General features: G+C 60.3%; 7 protein-coding genes and 1 pseudogene across 7 annotated transcripts in view; 3 read left to right on the forward strand and 5 right to left on the reverse strand.

Moving 5' to 3' along the window:
* Positions 1-916: 916 nt before the first annotated feature.
* On the reverse strand, positions 917-2076 carry ACA1_209820 (uncharacterized protein; the record flags this gene model as incomplete). The annotated part of the gene is made up of 4 exons (XM_004339975.1): positions 917-1015; positions 1129-1188; positions 1268-1321; positions 1441-2076. The coding sequence occupies 4 exons, from the start codon at positions 2074-2076 to the stop codon at positions 917-919; spliced, it is 849 nt and encodes a 282-aa protein (XP_004340023.1).
* Positions 2077-2225: 149 nt separating this feature from the next.
* On the reverse strand, positions 2226-3644 carry ACA1_209830 (prohibitin 2, putative; the record flags this gene model as incomplete). The annotated part of the gene is made up of 7 exons (XM_004339976.1): positions 2226-2295; positions 2394-2649; positions 2722-2776; positions 2873-2989; positions 3055-3189; positions 3310-3425; positions 3509-3644. 7 exons carry the CDS (start codon positions 3642-3644, stop codon positions 2226-2228), a joined length of 885 nt encoding a protein of 294 aa, XP_004340024.1.
* A 167-nt stretch (positions 3645-3811) lies between these two features.
* ACA1_209840 (uncharacterized protein) lies at positions 3812-4777 on the forward strand (the record flags this gene model as incomplete). The annotated part of the gene is made up of 3 exons (XM_004339977.1): positions 3812-3874; positions 3927-4145; positions 4220-4777. The coding sequence occupies 3 exons, from the start codon at positions 3812-3814 to the stop codon at positions 4775-4777; spliced, it is 840 nt and encodes a 279-aa protein (XP_004340025.1).
* A 673-nt stretch (positions 4778-5450) lies between these two features.
* Positions 5451-6891, reverse strand: ACA1_209850 (RhoGAP domain containing protein; the record flags this gene model as incomplete). Its single annotated transcript, XM_004339978.1, has 7 exons — positions 5451-5577; positions 5674-5763; positions 5896-5970; positions 6062-6167; positions 6259-6387; positions 6534-6608; positions 6756-6891. The coding sequence occupies 7 exons, from the start codon at positions 6889-6891 to the stop codon at positions 5451-5453; spliced, it is 738 nt and encodes a 245-aa protein (XP_004340026.1).
* A 231-nt stretch (positions 6892-7122) lies between these two features.
* On the reverse strand, positions 7123-9925 carry ACA1_209860 (serinethreonine protein kinase, putative; the record flags this gene model as incomplete). The annotated part of the gene is made up of 13 exons (XM_004339979.1): positions 7123-7502; positions 7621-7735; positions 7824-7882; positions 8004-8075; positions 8210-8303; positions 8391-8416; positions 8502-8725; positions 8858-8984; positions 9137-9188; positions 9331-9386; positions 9480-9565; positions 9669-9750; positions 9877-9925. The coding sequence occupies 13 exons, from the start codon at positions 9923-9925 to the stop codon at positions 7123-7125; spliced, it is 1422 nt and encodes a 473-aa protein (XP_004340027.1).
* Positions 9926-10708: 783 nt separating this feature from the next.
* Positions 10709-12475, forward strand: ACA1_209870 (uncharacterized protein; the record flags this gene model as incomplete). Its single annotated transcript, XM_004339980.1, has 1 exon — positions 10709-12475. The coding sequence occupies one exon, from the start codon at positions 10709-10711 to the stop codon at positions 12473-12475; it is 1767 nt and encodes a 588-aa protein (XP_004340028.1).
* A 273-nt stretch (positions 12476-12748) lies between these two features.
* Positions 12749-13783, reverse strand: ACA1_209880 (annotated as a pseudogene).
* An 867-nt stretch (positions 13784-14650) lies between these two features.
* The window catches only part of ACA1_209890 (ROCO family protein kinase, putative), a gene marked incomplete at both ends in the record, with an annotated part of 9497 nt that continues 6026 nt past the window's right edge, over positions 14651-18121 (forward strand). Inside the window, 8 exons of the mRNA XM_004339981.1 lie at positions 14651-14839; positions 14916-15212; positions 15373-15762; positions 15856-16162; positions 16254-16809; positions 16897-17062; positions 17133-17244; positions 17319-18027. Of these exons, the coding sequence (XP_004340029.1) occupies positions 14651-14839; positions 14916-15212; positions 15373-15762; positions 15856-16162; positions 16254-16809; positions 16897-17062; positions 17133-17244; positions 17319-18027 (2726 nt within the window). The remainder of the gene's footprint in view (positions 14840-14915; positions 15213-15372; positions 15763-15855; positions 16163-16253; positions 16810-16896; positions 17063-17132; positions 17245-17318; positions 18028-18121) is intronic.

Raw genomic sequence — 18121 nt, forward strand, 5'->3', positions numbered from 1 at the left:
GAGGATGGTCTTGGCGTTGGGGCTGGCGGCCAACTTCTCGAGCACGTCGATGTACTGGGTGACCATGGTGGCCACCATGGCCTCGTGGGGCGACAGCCCGAGGCTCTGTGCGAGGCCCGTGATGCCCTCCTCGTAGCCCGTGAGCATGGCCTTGCGCATGGCGGCGATGCCCTCGCCCTGGAGGCGCTTGCGCTCGGCCTCGGCCTCGGCCTCCTTCACCGCGCGCAGCTTGTCGGCCTCGGCCCTTTCGAGTGCCGCCATCCGCGCACGCGCGGCGGCGTTGATGTCGTTCATGGCCTTGCGCACCTCGCGGTCCGGGTCGATGGAGGTCACCATGACCGAGTCTATGGCCACGCCGTAGTGGGCCAGCGCGCCCTTGAGCCGTTCGCCCACCTGCTCCTGGATCTCGTCCTTGGCCGCGAAGAGGGCGTCCAGCCCAAAGCGGGGGGCCACGCCACGCACGGCGTCCTCGACCTGGGCGTTGACGAGCGCCTCGGCGTCGGCGATCTCGTAGAAGGCGCGCTCGGCGTCGGCCACGCGATAGCCCACCGACAGCGAGAGGTCGCAGAACACGTTGTCGCTGGTCTTGACGCCCATGGAGTAGGGCTTGGTGACGGTCCACGTCGGCACGACGCTCACCCGCGACACCAAAGGGACATAGAAGTGAAGGCCTGGGTTGAGGATGCCCGCGAAGCGGCCCCAAGTCTCTTTCACCCCCACCGTCGACCTGCGAATAACCTTCATTGTGTTGTTGTTGTTGGTGTTGCTGTTGTTTTGCTGTTTGGTTGGGTTGGGTGTTGCGGGCAAACGTCAAACTGCGTTAACTTCAAGTCTTGAGTCCCTTCTTTTTCGTCGAAATTACCCTACGACCAGGGGTACATCACGATCAAAATGTCTGTGCAGGCCTACCTCTGGATCATGGTCGCTTGAGCGAGGCGACATCCCAGCTGGCCAGTATTTGCTTGATCTTGTGCCGGTGCACCTCGGCTCGTTGCCTCAGTCTGGCCACTCGCCTCTGCCATCCATCCATTCCACCACACGCTCGAGTTCAGTGATGGGCGTGCAGACGAGAGCATGGAAAGGAAAACGACGAAGGCGATGACGACGAGGAAGAGGAGGGCGCGTTACCTGGCGGATGATGATGGGCAGCTCGAACGGGTTCTCTCTGCTCAGGCTGCCGTTCAATTCCTGGAACACACTGGGGGGGTGAGGAAAGAGAGCAAACGACGACCAGCGAACGAAGAAGAAAGAAGAAAGGAGACTGCACCTTGGCCAGCTTCTCTTCGCCCTCCTTCAGCTCCACGTCCTCCACCACTACGATCTGGTGGGTTGCGAAAGCAGCATCGAGCAAGTGAGCGAGTCATCGAGGAAGCGAAGAACATCGACAACGAGCCTTGAGCTCAAGGTGAGCCATGAAGAGGCCTTGATGGGGAGACGCACCTCGCCCATCAGAGGGCTGACCTTCTTGGGAGGGGCCAGGCTGGTGTCCGTTTCTTCCTCCTCTACACCGTCTCCCCAGCTCCAGCTCAGCTCGAGCTCTTCTTCCACCGCTGTTGGCGCCGTTGATGATGACGACGACGTAGTCGAGGCCTCCTCTGCCGAGAGCGTGGCCGCTACGTCGGACGCAGCAGCTGCCGCCTTTTCATGCGAGGCCTCGGCACTTTTGCCTGCCGTATCGATTCTACGTCGCTTCCCAGCTCTCTCGGCGGACTCGTCGCCATCGACATCGATCTCCTCACCTTCGCCTGTCGGGTCCGATGAGGTCTCGGTGTGGCCTCGCTTCTTGCCCTGCGTCCCCGTTGATGGCGTGGGGGCTTCGCTGGCGTGCTCGAGGGTGACGTGCTGGCTCTCTACTCGTTCGATGATGGAATCGAGGCTCAAATCGAGAACAGAGGCATCGGATTCGTTGTGCTTGTCTGACGTCTCCACGTTTCCTGCGATCGTCCCCCGATTTCCATTCAATTCGACATCTTCGAGCCCAGTGATCTTTTCATTCATCTTTTCCAACTCCTCTTCCAGGTTGATGTTGTCTGCCAGGTCGGGCAAAGATGAAACATCAAAGGGGCTGTAGGCCATCGTGCAAAGCTTCGTGGCCTGCTTATCTGAAAATGATTACATAAATATATTTTCTCTTCTCCGCGCTCAGCACACTGCTCGCGGCTCTCGGTTGCGTGTAACGATGAAGATGGGAGAAAAGATTTGTTTATTGTTCAGTTCCCAGCCGCCTACTGCCTGGCGATGGTGGCATCCTTGGCCGACAGCACGGAACCCACGAGGCTGGAAGCGGTGTTGGATCTGGACGGACAAGGAGGGTGAGCACTTCCGACACCGGCCCAACAGCAGAGCAGAGCAGAGCAGATGATCAGGTGGTCGATGGGGGTGGCCAAGCGTACCCGCTGATGGAGCTGAGAAGGTTGAACATGAGCATGTCGCTGCTCAAGTACACCTTGTTCTGCGAGTTGGCTAGGGAGCCAGCAATGTCTCGCGCGGCTTCGATGGTCTTGAGCTCGAGGTAGTAGGGATTCGACTGAACGGCCTCACTGATCATCCGCGCCGACTCGGCATCACCCTCAGCCCTGATGACGATACTGCGCTTGTCCTGCAGAGCCTTCTCCACAATGAACTTGGCGCGCTCCGCCTCCTGCTGGGCTGTTGACGCACACGCAACACAAGAGATAAGCAACACGCGCGAAACTTTAACGCGAGCGCGATGGCACGCACCGACTTGCTTGGCCTCAATGGCAGCGGTATACTCGCGGCCGAAGCTGAGGTGAGTCTGCATGGAGACAAGGGAGCGAGAGCAAGTTGGTGAGGAAGAGAGAAGAGGGCATGTCTGGCCATGCAAAACACGTAAGTAGGCGCTGGCACGTACGATCGACACATCATCGAGATCGATGAAGAAGTCGGCAGCACGCTCCCTAAGACGGTCCTGAATCATGCCGCTCACCAGCTCTCTTTGTGTGATAAGCTGCGCAGCGTTGAAGCGGGCCTGCGATTGGAGGGGGAGGATGAGATGTAGGCGAGGATCAGGAAAGAAAATCTGTTCGCACGTACCACGACGCCCTTGAGGACTTCATTCACGATGGAAGGCAGAACTCGCTGATCGTAATCAGTGCCGAGCTTCTTGTAAATCTCAGGCAGCTTCTCCCACTTGGGCTTCGTCAGCACGCGCAGCGTGATGTTCACCATCTGCAAATCTGCGATGAATTAAATTAAATATGGAAATTGTGCGATTGGATGTTGCAGTAGTGGAAGTACTTTACCTTTGCTTCCAGTCAGGGAGGGGATGCTCGTGGGTCGCGTACGCACGTTGAAGACGTGCGGGATGTGAAGCCAGGGCATCCTGAAGTGCAGCCCTTCATTGTACACCTTGGGCAGAACACCGCTAAAGCGGCTGAAGATGATGGCCTTCTGACCACCCTCCACTAAACAATTGAATCTCGTAAGAGGGCGAACACAAATCACACATGTGAATGGATCTTATAAGATGCCAGCGGAAGATGTTAACCTGTGAAGAGGGAGTTGTAGGCGACTGCTGAGGCGCCCACACCAACAACCGCGAGTGACATCGCAGTCTTCAGGCCCTTGCCGCCCATGCCGGGCAGATTGGCCTTCACCAAACCTTGGAAGGGACTCTTGGACATGATGTTTGTTGAATGATGACGGAGCTGTGCGCTGATGGAGCCGCAAAATCGCGCCTCTGGCCTCCGCCAACTTCCTCGAATCACCAGCCACCTTAACTGTTGGGAAACTGGCCGAGAAATGCATTTTCTGTGCTCCATAAAAGGAAACGGCCTCTTGACGGCAGAAGATGGAGGAAAGCAAACTGATGAAGAGGGCCGTTACCGCTTACATCAGCTTCCTGGCGAGGTTAGTACGCGCCCTCCACCCAAAGTTGCAACTACTAACGAGCCTGCAGATATCAGACGTTCTGTTGGCTGCTTATGGTGATCACCGAGCTACTGCGTGGTCTAAGCAAGATCTGCACCACGGCAGGAACAACCGTGCAGGACTACCGCACCTCCTTTCGTGACCGAGTGCAACTCTTGGTAGCGAGGGTGTTCAAAAACACCTCCCATTTCCTGCTTCATGGGCTCACGCTACTCTTCGGCACCCACGCCCTCAAACTGCTACACCCAGTAATGGTATGCACCTCTTTGTAATTCTTCCTTTCTCTTCTTTATGTGACGTTGACATTGGCACCCTGCCCCTGTCTTAGGAGTGGTTCACGGTCTGGCATAAAGCTGTCGCCTCGGGACTGACAGGCTTTCGCGGCTCCCTGACTGACTACGTCGGCCTCGTGCTGTCGATGGCTTCCCTCCTCGCCGTGTTGGTGCTCAAGCCCATCGTGGGAGTGGTGCTCGGCGCTCTCGTCGGGGCATTCCTTGCGAGCCTTGCCGCCATCGACTCGCTGTTCAACTATCGGGGAATGCTCGACGGCCTGCTCGCTCTTGGGCTTCGTCTCGGTCTTGCAGGCGTCGAGGGCCTGGCCAAGGTGGGCAACGTGGGCGGCGTGCTCGATGACGTGTTGAGCACAGTGCTGGCCATGTTCGACGACTACCTGCGCTACCGGGAGCTGAGGGCCGCTTCGGCCCGAGGGAAAGGCAAGGCCAAGGCTGAGGAGTTGCCGAAGGCCACCTCTTTCCACGCGCCGAAGGGATATCACGAACTGAAGGAGGAGCTGAAGGAGGAGGAAGGAAATAAGGCCGAACCAGCTCGACAGCGCAGCGGCTCGGAGGGCACAGGCGAGGCGGACGCCCAAGAACCCACGCAGTGATAGAACGACGTACAACCACTGGAACCCAGCTTGCAAAGTGATGTAGATAAAAAGAGAAGAGAGAGAGAGATCTTACACATATACGGCCGTGGCGAGCTGGCGCTGCTCTCTGTCTGGCCTAGGAATCGCTTTCGCGCCCGTCGAGGGCTTTCTTGGTGGCGCGGACCAGGCGGGCGATGTCGATGACCTTGTCGGCGGAGGTGGCGTTCATGAGGTCCTCCTCCAGCTCGTCCAGGTCCTTGCGCAGGGTCTGCAGGGCCTCCTGGACCGTCGCCTTCAGGTGCGCCACCTTGTTGTCGATCTCTGTTTGCGCCCCCCCCCCGCAACAAATCAAAGAACGAATGAGATATCGCTTTACGGAAAGAGTAACGAAGAAAGTTAGTTACCTGGAGAGGCCGGGGAAGACGAGTCGATGCCCTCGCGGGGCGAGGAGACGGCGGAACGGGGCGAGGCGAGGGCGGCCAGGCGCGGGGAGAGGGCGGAGGCCGGGGCGACCGGCTCGGGCGACGAGGACTGCAGAGAGGCCGGGGCGACTGTGGGCGATTGGGGGCGAGCCGGCGGCGCGAGCGTGGGCGAAAGCACCTCCCGCGGGGACGCGGCCGAGGCTGCGGACTTGTCCGCGCGCGGTGACTTGGCCGCCGACGCGCCCGAGCGAAGCCCGGACTGAGCGCCCTCACCGCCGTCGGTCGTGCGCGGCGAGCCGACCGGGCGGCTCACGGGAGGCGAGTTTGGCGCGGCGGCGGCGGTGCGGCTCGCGGTAGTCGTGGTGGTCCCCGACGAGGCCGAAAGTGTTTGCGCCGCTGTTGGCGGAGCTACTCGCTGCGTGCGTGCGTGTCAGTCAATGAGCGCAAAAGAGCGGACTGAGAGGGCGAGTGGGTAAACAACGTACGGGGAACAGGAGTTCGGGGTCGGTCTCGATGAGGAGCTGCATGAGGTTGATGGCCTTGGGCAGCTGCACCATCGTCTCGATGGTCTCGAACTTGGGCCTGCACGCAGTGCCCACGCGTACGTACGACCGCCCACACACGTTTGAGTCTTGGGAAGTACCCTCTCCCACACCACCAGCCACCACCAGCCACCACCCCGAGAGAAAGGCCGTAAAAGAGGAGAGCGCGCACCGCAGGAAGATGTGGGTGAAGATGTGGGCCAGGAAGATCGGGCTCACGTGGTTGGCGTCTACGTGCAGACACAACCTGCGCGTGCGCACACACCCAACCGTCAAAAAGGAATTGATTCACACGCCCAGGAGCAGCTTGCGAGCCTATGAGGTAATGAGGTAATTACCGGGCGAGGAACTTGATGATGAGCTCCACGAGGAGACGGTTGGGCTTGGGCAGCTGCCCCATCAGCTCACTCAACAGCGCCGTTCGCTTCTTCTCGTCGCTCTCCTCTGCAAAGCGTCATCATCATTGTCAGCGTCATCAGCACCATCATCACAAGTGCCGTCGACATGAACGCGACGACGAGGCGGAGGCACGGACCGGAGGCGGCGAGGAAGGCGGAGTAGAGGGGGAAGGTGAGGAGGGGCTCCGGCAGCTCGCGCAGGTAGAGTTTGAAGAGGCCCGCCACCAGCTCCGGCCTGGGCTTGGCCTCGTAGTCCACCCGCCCACCTATCGTGTGTCGTATGTGTCGCGTTGTGTCGTGTGTGTCGTGTGTGTCGTGTGTGTCGTGTGTCGTGTCGTGTTTCGCGTTGTGTCGCGTGTGAGCTGGCTGACACACACGTGGAGTTGTTCATCACGCGCGCGCGTGTGGCGACCTTTGTTGAGGTTGTAGCGGAGGTCCTGGAGCTCCTTGGTGTTGGCTGGCTGCCTGAACAGCGGTTCGCTCAACCCTGCACGCACCACCCCAAAAGGCCCAGCAGCCAGCAGCCAGTTCGTTAAAATCAGTTATTATTTCGTTATTTAGAAGTATTAATAGTATATTATTGTTGTTATTATTTAAATTGTAAGCATTTTCTTGGCTGGTGTGGGGGGGGCACCGAGTTCGGAGAGGTAGGCGACCATCTGCTTGAGCACCGACGGGATGGAGCTCTCGCCCGGTCGCTGCATGACCTCCTCCAGACCCACTCCGAACACCACCCCGCTCCCGCCCGCGCGACTAGCCGCGCTCTTCATCTTCGTTCCTTTTTGTGGGTGCTCTTCTTGTGCCACCAATGCCCTGTGCTCTTTATTTTCTTCCCGCGGCGTTGATTTGTCATATTTTATCAACAACCAATGGCCAAACTCCAGCCACGAACAGGCACCACACGTTGGGTCAAAAGGCAACAAGAGGGCCTGCGCGTGCAGGCGAACGATGTAGTGGGGGGGGGCGTGCTTGGCTCAGACTCAGGCGGCGGTGTCGTCGGGCTACTCGGGCCTGGCCTTCTTGGCCTCCCGCTCCTGCTCTGCCTCCGTGGCTGCTCCCCCGACTGGGCCTCGATGTCGATGGCGCTGCCGCCACACTTGTCGTTCTCGGCCTTCAGCTGCTGCTGATCGCCATTCGACGCTTCGGACAAAGCGAGGGAGGCGTCCATCTCGTCGTCGTCGTCGCTGGGGGCGGCCGACCGGGGCAACGGCAACGGCGACGTCACCAGGGAACGCGGCTGTTCCACCACTTGCGGGTGCTGCTGCTGCGGGGCCGGCGGGAGGAGGGAGGCGTTGATGATCCTGCTGCACGCGGCTGAGCTCCGTCCACACCTCCATCGAGTCGCGGAACCGCCAATCGGCACGCCGCCTCAGCATCCGCGCTGTGCAATCGCCCAATGGCGTCCCTGGTTTCCATTAACCGTTGACCATTCATGTGAGTAAACACATCATTGCAGCCTCGTTTTGGGAATTCCCCTTCCGAGAGGGGGGGCGTTCTACCGAGCGACTCGGCCCTGTGGCGGGCGAGGCCGGTGGCGATGGCCTGGCTGCTGGGTCCGTCCTCGGGTCCGAGCGCCGGCGTGCCTCTGTAGAGGTAGTACAGCACCAGCCCCACCTGCAGGGCACAGCAGAGGCGTCAGTCAGCTCCCGAGGCGCGCCTCGCCCTCTTGACGAGAGAGTGTCGAGCGAGAATGCCTCGTTACCTGGTAGATGTCCGATTGGTGGGTCGTATAGCCCGCCACGATCAACTCGGGCGCCACATCTGTCGCACACACGCACGCACACGCACCATCGCACACGCACACGCACGCACGCACACGAACCGAAACGAGCACGGTGAGTTGAGGCGCGGATCGACGGGCGCCGTTTGGCGGTAGCGGTACCGTAGGGGCGGCCGATGTTGGTGTAGGCCGGCAGACCGCTGTCGCCCGCCTGGCCGTTGAACTTGCTGATCCCTGTGCCATCACATTCCCACCACGCCCGCACAACAACAACGAAAACAACGGAGACGAAGAAATAACAAACAACAAACAATCAGCACATCGTCACCAGGCTTAATCTTCATCCCGGGTCGTGGCGGCAGTCGAACCAAAGTCGGTGATCTTGATCTGATAACGGGAGGTCCCTCCCGACTCGCTGCGCACATAAAGAATGTTGTCGTTCTGAAGGTCGCGGTGGATCACCTGCGCGTCACCCGAGAACTCTCGATTGATCAGCGTTGCACCCTTCGCAGCGACCGTTCGGCGCGCGTTGCGTGCGGTGGCACGTACCGAGTGGGAGTGGATGTGGTGCAGGCCTGTCCAGATACGATGAGCCAGGTGGAAGGGTTAGCCCAGGAGCACGAATATAGGAATGCCACTGTGGTGGGTGGTAAGGAGCACCGGAGAGCATTTGGCCGGCGATGGCGATGACGTCGTTGACGGGGAGCGCTCCAGTCTGTTCCATGAGCTGCCGGAGCGACCCGTGGCACTCCTCCACGATCAAGTAGTACAATCCTAAGTGCTCGAACATGTCGTAGATCTGTATGATGTTGGGATGGCGCAGGGAAAGGAGGAACCGCGCCTCTTTCTGCCACTCGGCCTCTGTCTCGTGCTTGGGCTTGAACCTGCGCACCACCACCACCACGCGCGCGGATAGTGGTCATCACCTGTGCACCCCCGTTGGGGGAGGAGGTTGCGTGCGTGTGCGGTAGTGCGTTTGCGTGCGTCGTGTTGTGTTGTGAGGGGGGGGCGAGCACGTCTTGAGGATTTTCATCACGAAGCTCTGACCGAAGAAGTCGGTGCATCGGAAGACGTGGGCGTAGCCGCCCTCGCCGAGCCGGCCGGTGATGGTGTACTTGACCTTCGTGGCCTCGCTGTACACCACTGCACCACCCATCCGCCACCCACCCACCCACCCACCCGGGTCGTTGAGTCATGAGCACGCGGTAACGTTCGCCTATGTGACACAACACACACGACACACACACGACACACACACACACACACACGAGGCGATGGTGGCGGGAAAGATGCACCTGAGCCGATCTGGGGCCACACGACCTGGAGTTCGCCGTAGTTCGGCGTTCGCTGCACGCGATACGGGCTGAAGGGCGGCGGAAGCAGGTCGTCACCCGGTGCTACCCCCAAATCATGTCAGCAGGTGGCCTTCCATCGTGTGCGGTGGTGCGTGTGCGTGTGCGTGCCACGTACAGGGCGTGTGTTTGAGTACGTAGTCCTTGAGAATTTCCACGTGCGGCGCAACGAACGCCGCGCCCGCCTCCACAACTGCAGCCGTTATGGTCATGGTCCGGCCAACGCGCGCGTGGTATGTTGGAGGAGGACGATAGCGAGGGATTGTGGGGTGGGGGGCTGCGGTACATTTGCGCTGCAAGAAGGCGTCGCAGTTTTCGAAGACGACCACGGGCACGTTGGGGCGCTTGCCGCGCAGGCTTACCGTCCCGTACCTGCATCCGCGGATACGACACACGACACACGACACACACACGACTTTGCTCAGCGGCTCGCCACTGGCAAAGCTTGAGAGGGGGTGGGAAGATGGACACGTACAGCCACTGGCCACCGGGACTGACGATGAAGTGGAAGCCCGTGTTGAGGTCCAGCAGAGTGCCGGCCTCCTCCACGCTCGCCACTTCGCGCCGCACACAGCACACCAACGCAGCGCACGCACACAAACACAAACACGAGGCCGTAGCAGCAGCCGAGAAGTGTCAGCACCCGCTCACTACGCGGTCGTGTGAGAGAGGGGGGTATATACCGGGCACGATGTCGGCGACGGGGGTGACCTTGGCCATGAGGCCCTTCATGGTGTCCTGGTGCACTTTGTCGTACTACTCGCGAGCACCCGCCAGCAGAACGTAGAATATATTGTGGGAGTATTGTGCACGACATAGAGCGTGCAGCCCCGAAACACAAAGACAGATGATGATGTGCAGAAAGATTAAAAATGGGGCGCGTGCGTGGGGGGCATAGAAGCGTACGAGCCACAGAAGGCGAGGGCGAGACGACGGACAGAGAGGCACAGAACCCGCGGCGACGAGGGGGGCGTGAGCAGCCAGAACGGGCGACATCACCTGGCTGGCCTTGGGGGCCTGGAGGGATGTGAATGTACTCTCCATTGCGTCTTTCGCTGTTTGTTTATTTATTTATTTATTTATATACAATTATTAACTTCTTTGTCGGGCCGAGATTTCAGGTTCCCTTTCCCGCGGACCTCATGCTCCGCATTCCGTGCGTCGCGACACGCCAATGAGAAGTGGACAAATTAATTAATGCGCACTCCAACACGTGCGCGATTGGCCCAAGAAGCGGTGTGACCAGCAAAGACCAACAACTGCAGCTGCACCGACGCTAAGATGCTCCTGGTCTTCCCCTTTCTTTTCTTTTGGTCAACTCTGCAGCGCCCGCCTCCTTCATCGCCACGTCCGCTGCACCACCCCTGCGTGCACGTCTGCCCGCCTTCAGTTGTTATTCTTTTTCTTTTGTTAACAAATAACTGTTGAGCATCGTTTTTCCCGCGAGAAAGAGAGAACGAAGGAAGAGAGGCCTCTCAGCTGAGAGCGACGAGCAGTAGGAGCACCATTACGGCAATGACGGCACATCGACGACCGGCCGCCAGCTTGCGCCTGGCGTTGCTCTGCCTGGTGTCCCTGCTCGCCCTCTTCTTCTTCTTCTTCTGCGCTTCCGGCCCCGCCAGCCTCAACTCCGCCACGCCATCGGCCCCACGACCGCCCTCGCTGCTCCTCCCCCCTGCGGGTACGCAGCCTCCCGGCCGCTCCGATCTTGCCGAGTTCTGGGACGAGGCGGAGGCCCAGACCCAGGCCCCGCGGGCCAACCACCACCAACGCGACCTCCTCCCCCGCTACTCCCCGCATAGGCCCTATGCGGCGCGGGCTAGTGTGCCGCTCACGACCATCGCCGCCGAAACTATCACGCCTCTGGAGTCCCCCTCCGCTTCGCCGATCACGACCACCACCACGGCGCCCTCGAACTCCCCTTCGCCCACGGCGTTCATTTCCGCGCCGGCCTCGCCAACCCCAGTCAACTCGACGTCGCCCACGCCGATCTCGAGCGCAACCACCACCGCCGCCCCGACCCTGCCGGGCTCGCCTACTGTCGTGCCCTCGACCAGTGCCACTGCCTCTCCCCTGCCCTCGTCCACCGCCACTCCGATCCCCTCGCCCACGCCGGCTCAGTCGCCCTGGTCCAGCTCTTCGCCAGGCCTGTCGCTCTTGCCCACCCCGTCGGTCACATTCCTGCCGACCACGCCCTCGGTCCCGCCGACGCCCTCCGCCATGCCCTCCACGTCGCCGACGCCCTCCGTTACGCTCTCCGCGTCGCCGACGCCCTCCGTTTCGCCCTCGACGTCGCCAGTGCCGCGGACGCAGCTGGAGGTCAACAACCAGACCGGCGCCGCCGAGCTGCAGCTCTTCGCCCCGGGCGCCGCGGCGCCGGCGACGGCGGTGACCAACGCCTTCGGCGACCTGGTGCTCCGGGCGCCCAATGGGTCGGCCGTCGGCTCGCTCGCCTTCCCCGGCGGCGGCTTCACCCAGCAGAACGCGTTCGCCACCGCCGACGGTCGCGAGGTGACCCAGCTCCGGGCCGGCCTGGGCAGCGGCGCGGCCCAGCTCGGGCTCGAGTACGTCTACTTTGTCAACGGGTCGGGCCAGACGTCGTTCGCCGGCGTCACGCTGACCAACGCCAAGGGCACCGTCAAGTACAGCGTTAACATCACCGGCGGCTGGCCCTTTGCCGCCCCCGCGACGGCCGTCGGCGGGTTCGGGCTGCCCTTCACGCTCGACATCGACGCGCCCATCACAGATGTGACCGAGCGGCTCGACACGCCCGCGGCGCGGGTCAACACGTACGTGTTCTACGCCGCCTCGCTGGGCGTGCGCTACGAGCTGCAGCTGCTCGGCATCGCAATCGTCGACGGCGCCGACGACCAGCCGGCGCAGGTCGACATCAGCGTCACCTACGCGGCGACGTCCGCGACGACCACGCGCGTGTCAGTGATGCTCGGATTCCCGACATTCCAGTCGAGCCTCGTGTACGACCCGAGCCTGGGCGTGCTCTTCGGCCGATCGCCGGACGATGGCGGCAGCGGCGGCTCGTCGGGCGGCATCGACGGCGGACTCATCGGCGGGCTGGTGGGCGGACTGCTGGGCGCCGCGGTGCTCGTCGTGATCGTCGTGATTGTGGTGGCGCTCGTGGTAACGCGCTACCGGCGCCGCGACAGGGTCAATCGGGAGAGCGCTGTCGCGTTTGGTGGGGAGGAGGACGTCGAGATGGAGACCAAGAAGAAGAGCAAGAAGAAGGCCAGCGAGAAGACCTGGTGGGACGACGACAACTCCTAACGGAGGCGGTCTGTCGTCACTCCAGGGCGTGTACCAAATATTTCTGTTCTGTTATATTTATTTATTGAGACCACTTTTCCCGCCAGAGACGTGACAACAGAACGCAGGCACGCGACGTTCGAGTGATCGAAACATGTTTTCTTTTATGTACACTGTTGTAGTAGCAGCAGCAGAAGCGCAAAGCCAACACCCACCCGTCTCTTATGACCCAGGCCAGTCTCCTCCGTTCTGCTCTCCTCGCTCTCGCTCTATCTCTCGCTTCCCCCTTCTCGCTTAGAAATCCTCCGAGGTGGTGAAGACGCGGCTGTTCTCCTGCTTGGACGAGACGCCGGCCTTGGCATACTCGCCGACGCGGCGTTCGAAGAAGTTGGTCTTGCCCTCGAGGGAGATAAGCTCCATCCACGGGAACGGGTTGGTCTGGTTGTAGTGCTTCTCGCAGCCGAGGGCGGCGAGGAGGCGGTCGGCCACGAACTCGATGTACTGGCACATGAGGTCGGCGTTCATGCCGATGAGGGCCACGGGCAGCGACTCGGTCACGAATTCCTTCTCAATCTCGACGGCCTCGAGGATGATCTGCTTGGGCACGTCGGTCGAGGGCTTGTTTACGAGCATGGTGTAGAGGAGGCAGGCGAAGTCGCAGTGGAGGCCCTCATCGCGGCTGATCATCTCGTTACTGAAGGCGAGGCCGGGCATGAGGCCGCGCTTCTTGAGCCAGAAGATGGAGCAGAAGCTGCCGGAGAAGAAGATGCCCTCGACGGCGGCGAATCCAATGAGGCGCTCGGCGAAGGTCTCGACACCCTCCTTGTTGATCCACTTCATGGCCCAATCGGCCTTCTTCTTGACCGAGGGCACGGTCTCGATGGCGCGGAAGAGGTGGTCCTTCTCGATGGGGTCCTTGACGTAGGTGTCGATGAGGAGCGAGTACATCTCGGAGTGGATGTTCTCGATGGCGATTTGGAAGCCGTAGAAGCAGCGCGCCTCGGGCACCTGCACCTCCTTCATGAAGCGGCCGGCGAGATTCTCGGCCACGATGCCGTCGCTGGCGGCGAAGAAGGCCAGGACGTGCTTGATGAAGTGCCTCTCGTCGTTGCTGAGCGATTCCCAGTGCTTCATGTCGGAGCTCAGATCGACTTCCTCGGCCGTCCAGAAGGAGGCCTCGGCCTTCTTGTACATCTCCCAGATGCGCTGGTAGCGGATGGGGAACAGCACGAATCGGTTGGGGTTCTCCTCGAGCAGCGGCTCGGGCGTTCGCGGCTTCTTCTTGGCCAGCTGGAGGGCTTCCTCGTCGATAATCCTCTTCGTGTTCATGGTTGGTTGTGTTCTTCAATACTGGTAGGTTGTGTGTGTTGTTTTTGTGGGCGAAGTTGATGCGTTGGAGAGTACTACGCGTGATGGTGGTGTTGCCGCCAAAACAGTCACGAGCGCGAAATGCCGCAAACCGCCTTGTTGCCGTTATAAATGCCGTACTTTTTGATTCTTCGAAATAATTCCGAGGTAATGGGAAGAAGCCAGTATGTGAAGCTTCCCGAACACAACAAACGCGGCGTGTGGTTCTTCGGTGCAGTGTCGAAGCACAAGATGTTTATCGTCGTAAGAAATTCGTCTATTTTATCAAGGTGGGCGTCGACAAAGGGAAAGTTAATGCTTGCTTGACACCTGCAGCCCAGTCCGTCCTGAAGAGACCCCTTGTGTCGCCGCGTTCGTCCCTTCTGGTGCGAGGTCGGTGTCTTCGTGAAGCTGTTGCCGAACCACCGCAGTGAGGTTAGCGGAGCGATGGTTGTCTTTGAGGGCTTGGTTGTTGGGGATGCCAACTCCGGCAGTTCGCTGGTGTTACGCCCACCCGGCCTCACCTTTCGTCAAACCAACCTAACGACCACGACGCAGTCGCCGTCTCCCTTTGTTTTCGTTTCTCATCCTGTCCCGTTGTGCGCGTGAGCACGTTGCGCGGTGAGAAGAAGGTACGAACGAGCTCATCGACAGCATCAGCATCATCATCATTTACGCCGATTCGGCGTGGCATTTCCTTCTTTTGAGCTTCTGTTATTTTTATGTTTGATTCTTTTGGCACTCTTTTTAGATCACGATCTTGGCTTGTCTCGTTCTCACATCATTTTTCTGTAGGGACAGCTGCCAATCGCTTGCGACTCTCGGCTCTGATTAGTCAAATCGGTAGCCATGCAGTATTCCTCTGTGCAGAAGGAGCTGCAGCTCTTCCTCGGTGGAGAGAAGTTGGTTGTACAAAATGGAGAGAAGGTGACCTACCAGTTCCTCATCGGCTCCTCGATCAAGAAAGAGAGCAAGGGACACTGCCGAATGTGGATCACCAACTACCGCCTCCTCTTCTGCGGCAAAAACGACTCCCAGGTGCCCCCCCCCTTCCTATCTTGACAGCATTTTCTGCCCTCGCATTAACCAGTCGTTGCCTGGTTGCCCGGTGCAGAACGCCATCTCCGTTCCCCTCACCTGCATTCTACAAATCGAGGAGCTCAAGCACACAACGACGAACCCTTATGGAGGCGTACTCATGGTGTGCAAAGATTTCCGAACGATGGTGGTTCTCTTCACGAAGGAGAACAGCTTCAAACCCACGCTTAAGGTGCTGAAGAAGACCATACCGAAGAAAATGACCGATCTCTTCTGCTACAAGAGTTTGGAGGTCCGATTTAAGAATCTTCCGACCTACCTCGACGGCTGGTTCGTGTACAACATGCAGGAGGAATTCTACAACCGACAGAAGGTACCGTACATTTGCCCAAATGCACTCATTTTCATCTTTTTTGAAATAGTGAGTGTCATTGGTTGTCGGCGGAGTGAATTGCCACCGTGTAAGTGATTTTGTAGGCATGGGGGCACCTCATTTCTTCTTTAATTCATTGCCTCATTGCGTGTCGCCCTAGGTGTCGGACAAAGTGTGGAGCATCACGCCGGCCAACAGCGACTACAAACTCAACGAGAATCTTTCGGGCTCCTTCGTCGTCCCCGCCGACCTCGTCAAGACGGTGAAGGACTCGGACTTGAAGAAGAAGCTCAAGAACTCCCTGCTCACGCTGAGCTGGATGCACCCGGGCAGCAAGGGCTTCCTCGTGCGCCTGGACACCGTGCAATCGGCCAAGGGCAAGGGCAAGCCCAAGAAGGACGAGACCGACGGCGAGATCGAGGAGGCCGGGCAGCTGCAGTGCCTGCTCAACTCCCTCGGCTCGGCCAAGGCCAAGAAGAAGGTGTACCTGCTCGACACCGCCGGTTCTCCCTTCCTCCTCCAGCTGAAGAAGGCCAAGGTCACAGACAAGGTTGGTTGCGCCCTCTTCATTCTATCCACCAATCGACACAATCGGCACGTTTGCTCACGAAACGAGTTTCGATTGGGTGCCGAACATACGCAGGAGCGCGTGAGGCGGCCACGAGTGGAGTGGCTCGACGCGGACGACAGCGACAGCGGCGGCGACAGCAGCGCCTCGATGTCGTCGGTGCGGGAGGACGTCACGGAGGGCGAGGAGTGCTTCGACTACTTCATCCCCGAGACGATGGACAAAAAAGAGGGCATCACGGAGGGTACCCTGGGCCTGCCGCAGCTCTCCGCCGTCAGGAAGAGCCTGCTCGAGCTCCGAGACGGCATCTGCACCTTCCACTCGCTCGGCGACAAGGTCATGCGCTACCGCTCCAAGGCCTCGGGCGAGATCAACGTCAAAGGTAACCGCCTCCTCGTGCCCCTTCCCCTCCCAATGAAAGCTGCTCGCGTCTGTGGTGCTCACCTCGGCATGCCAATGAAAACACACGACAGTGTTCGACCCACACACGGCCCAGTTCGCCACTGCCGACGTCGATTCGCTGCGCGATGGCACCGCCTCGCAGGGTCCGCAGAAGGACGGGGAGTGGATGGACCAGCTGCAGAACTCCAACTGGCTGCAGCAGATCCGCCACACGCTCAAGGCCTCGGCCGTCGTGCTCCGGCTCCTCGCCGCCGGCCACTCGGTGGTGCTCAAGCGGCTCCACAACCCGTCGTCCAGCGGCGTCTCGCAGGCTTCGGGCTCCACGAGCGCGGTGGTCGCCGCGACCCCCTCGTCGTCGGGCTCCACCGAGCTGACCACCAAGAAGAAGGCCGAGGAGGAGGCCGAGGAAGAGGAAGACGATGACGATTCGGGCGTGCACGAGGGCCTCTACTCGCTGCTCTCGCTCGTCCAGCTGTGCAGCGACCCCTTCTACCGCACCATCACCGGCTTCGCCGTCCTGGTGGAGAAGGAGTGGATGGCCTACGGCTACAAGTACGGCCAGAAGTTCCAGAAGCAGAAGAAGCCCACTGATCCCCTCTGCGCCACCTTCCTGCAGTTCATGGACTGGTACGTTGGCGCGCACTCGGCGTGTCGTGTGTTGTCTGTTGCTTTTCAACACCCCCCCCCTTCCCTCTCCTTGTTCACCACCTGCAGCGTCTGGCAACTGTGGAACAGCAGCCCGCAGTCCTTCGAGTTCAACGAGGACTTCCTGCTGTTCGTCATCGACAGCGTCTACGATTCTCGCTTCGGCACCTTCCTCGTCGAGAACGCCCGGGAGCGAGAGGAGGAGAAGATCAAGGACAAGGCACGCATTCTCCTCGTTCCGCTCACTCATCGTTCTCGTACTGACGTTGTTGGTTGTTATTGGTTGTTGTTGTGTCCTCGCGCAGGCCGTGTCTCTGTGGTCGTTCACCAACGTGAACAAGGAGCAGTTCACCAACTCCTACTACGCTTCCCAGGCCAAGCCGCTCACCCAGTCCAAGAACCCTCCGAGCAAACGAGGTAAACCAAAAGCCCACGCTCGGCTCCATTGTTGACCCTCCGCGCTAATCTCTCTCTCTTCTCTCTCTTTTCAGGGGATGCGGGGGCGGAGGATGCACGTGGCGAGGCCATCGTGCCGCGCCTGGCGGAGGTGTGCCTGTGGAACGGGTACTTCCTGCGGTGGGCGTGCCAGGACGCGCTGCGCCAGGCCGTGGACGCCATCTCGGCCAAGTCCGAGGTGCAGTACTTTGCGCCGCTCGGCGGCGGCGTCGATTCGAGCTTCTCGGCGATCGGGCTGCACGTGGTGCCCAAGTCGATCAACAAGCTCGTGAGCGTGGCCAAGGAGATGGACCTGAGCAACAACTACCTGGACTCCTTCTCGCAGGAGCTGGCCAAGCTCACGCAGCTGCGCAAGCTCTGCCTGGCCGACAACTACATCACCACCGTGCCGTCGGCGCTCGTCGTGCAGATGAAGTACCTCACCGAGCTCGACCTCAGCGGCAACCGCCTCATCGCCCTGCCGCCCGAGGTGGCGGCCCTCACCATGCTCAAGTCGCTCGTGGTGGACGAAAACGAGCTCACGTCGCTGCCGCGCAGCATCAGCGAGTTGGTCAACCTCACGCACCTGTCGGCCTGCGGCAACCGGCTCAAGCACAGCCTGCCGGTCGCCATCGCCGCGCTGGGCAAGCTCACCAACCTGCTGCTGGACCGCAACGAGCTCGTCGAGGTGCCCGCCGAGATCATGCAGTCGCTCACCAAGCTCAAGAAGCTGAGCCTGGGCAACAACCACCTCGCCGCCGACGGGTTCGCCGCCGAGGAGGTGGTCAAGATGCGCCAGCTCTCCTACCTCAACCTCGAGGGCAACGAGAGCGCCGCCTCGACCATCCCGCGCCTCCAG

This window comes from Acanthamoeba castellanii, assembly GCF_000313135.1.
Source record: "Acanthamoeba castellanii str. Neff unplaced genomic scaffold scf7180000084757, whole genome shotgun sequence".
NCBI classification, from domain to species: Eukaryota; Discosea; order Longamoebia; family Acanthamoebidae; genus Acanthamoeba; species Acanthamoeba castellanii.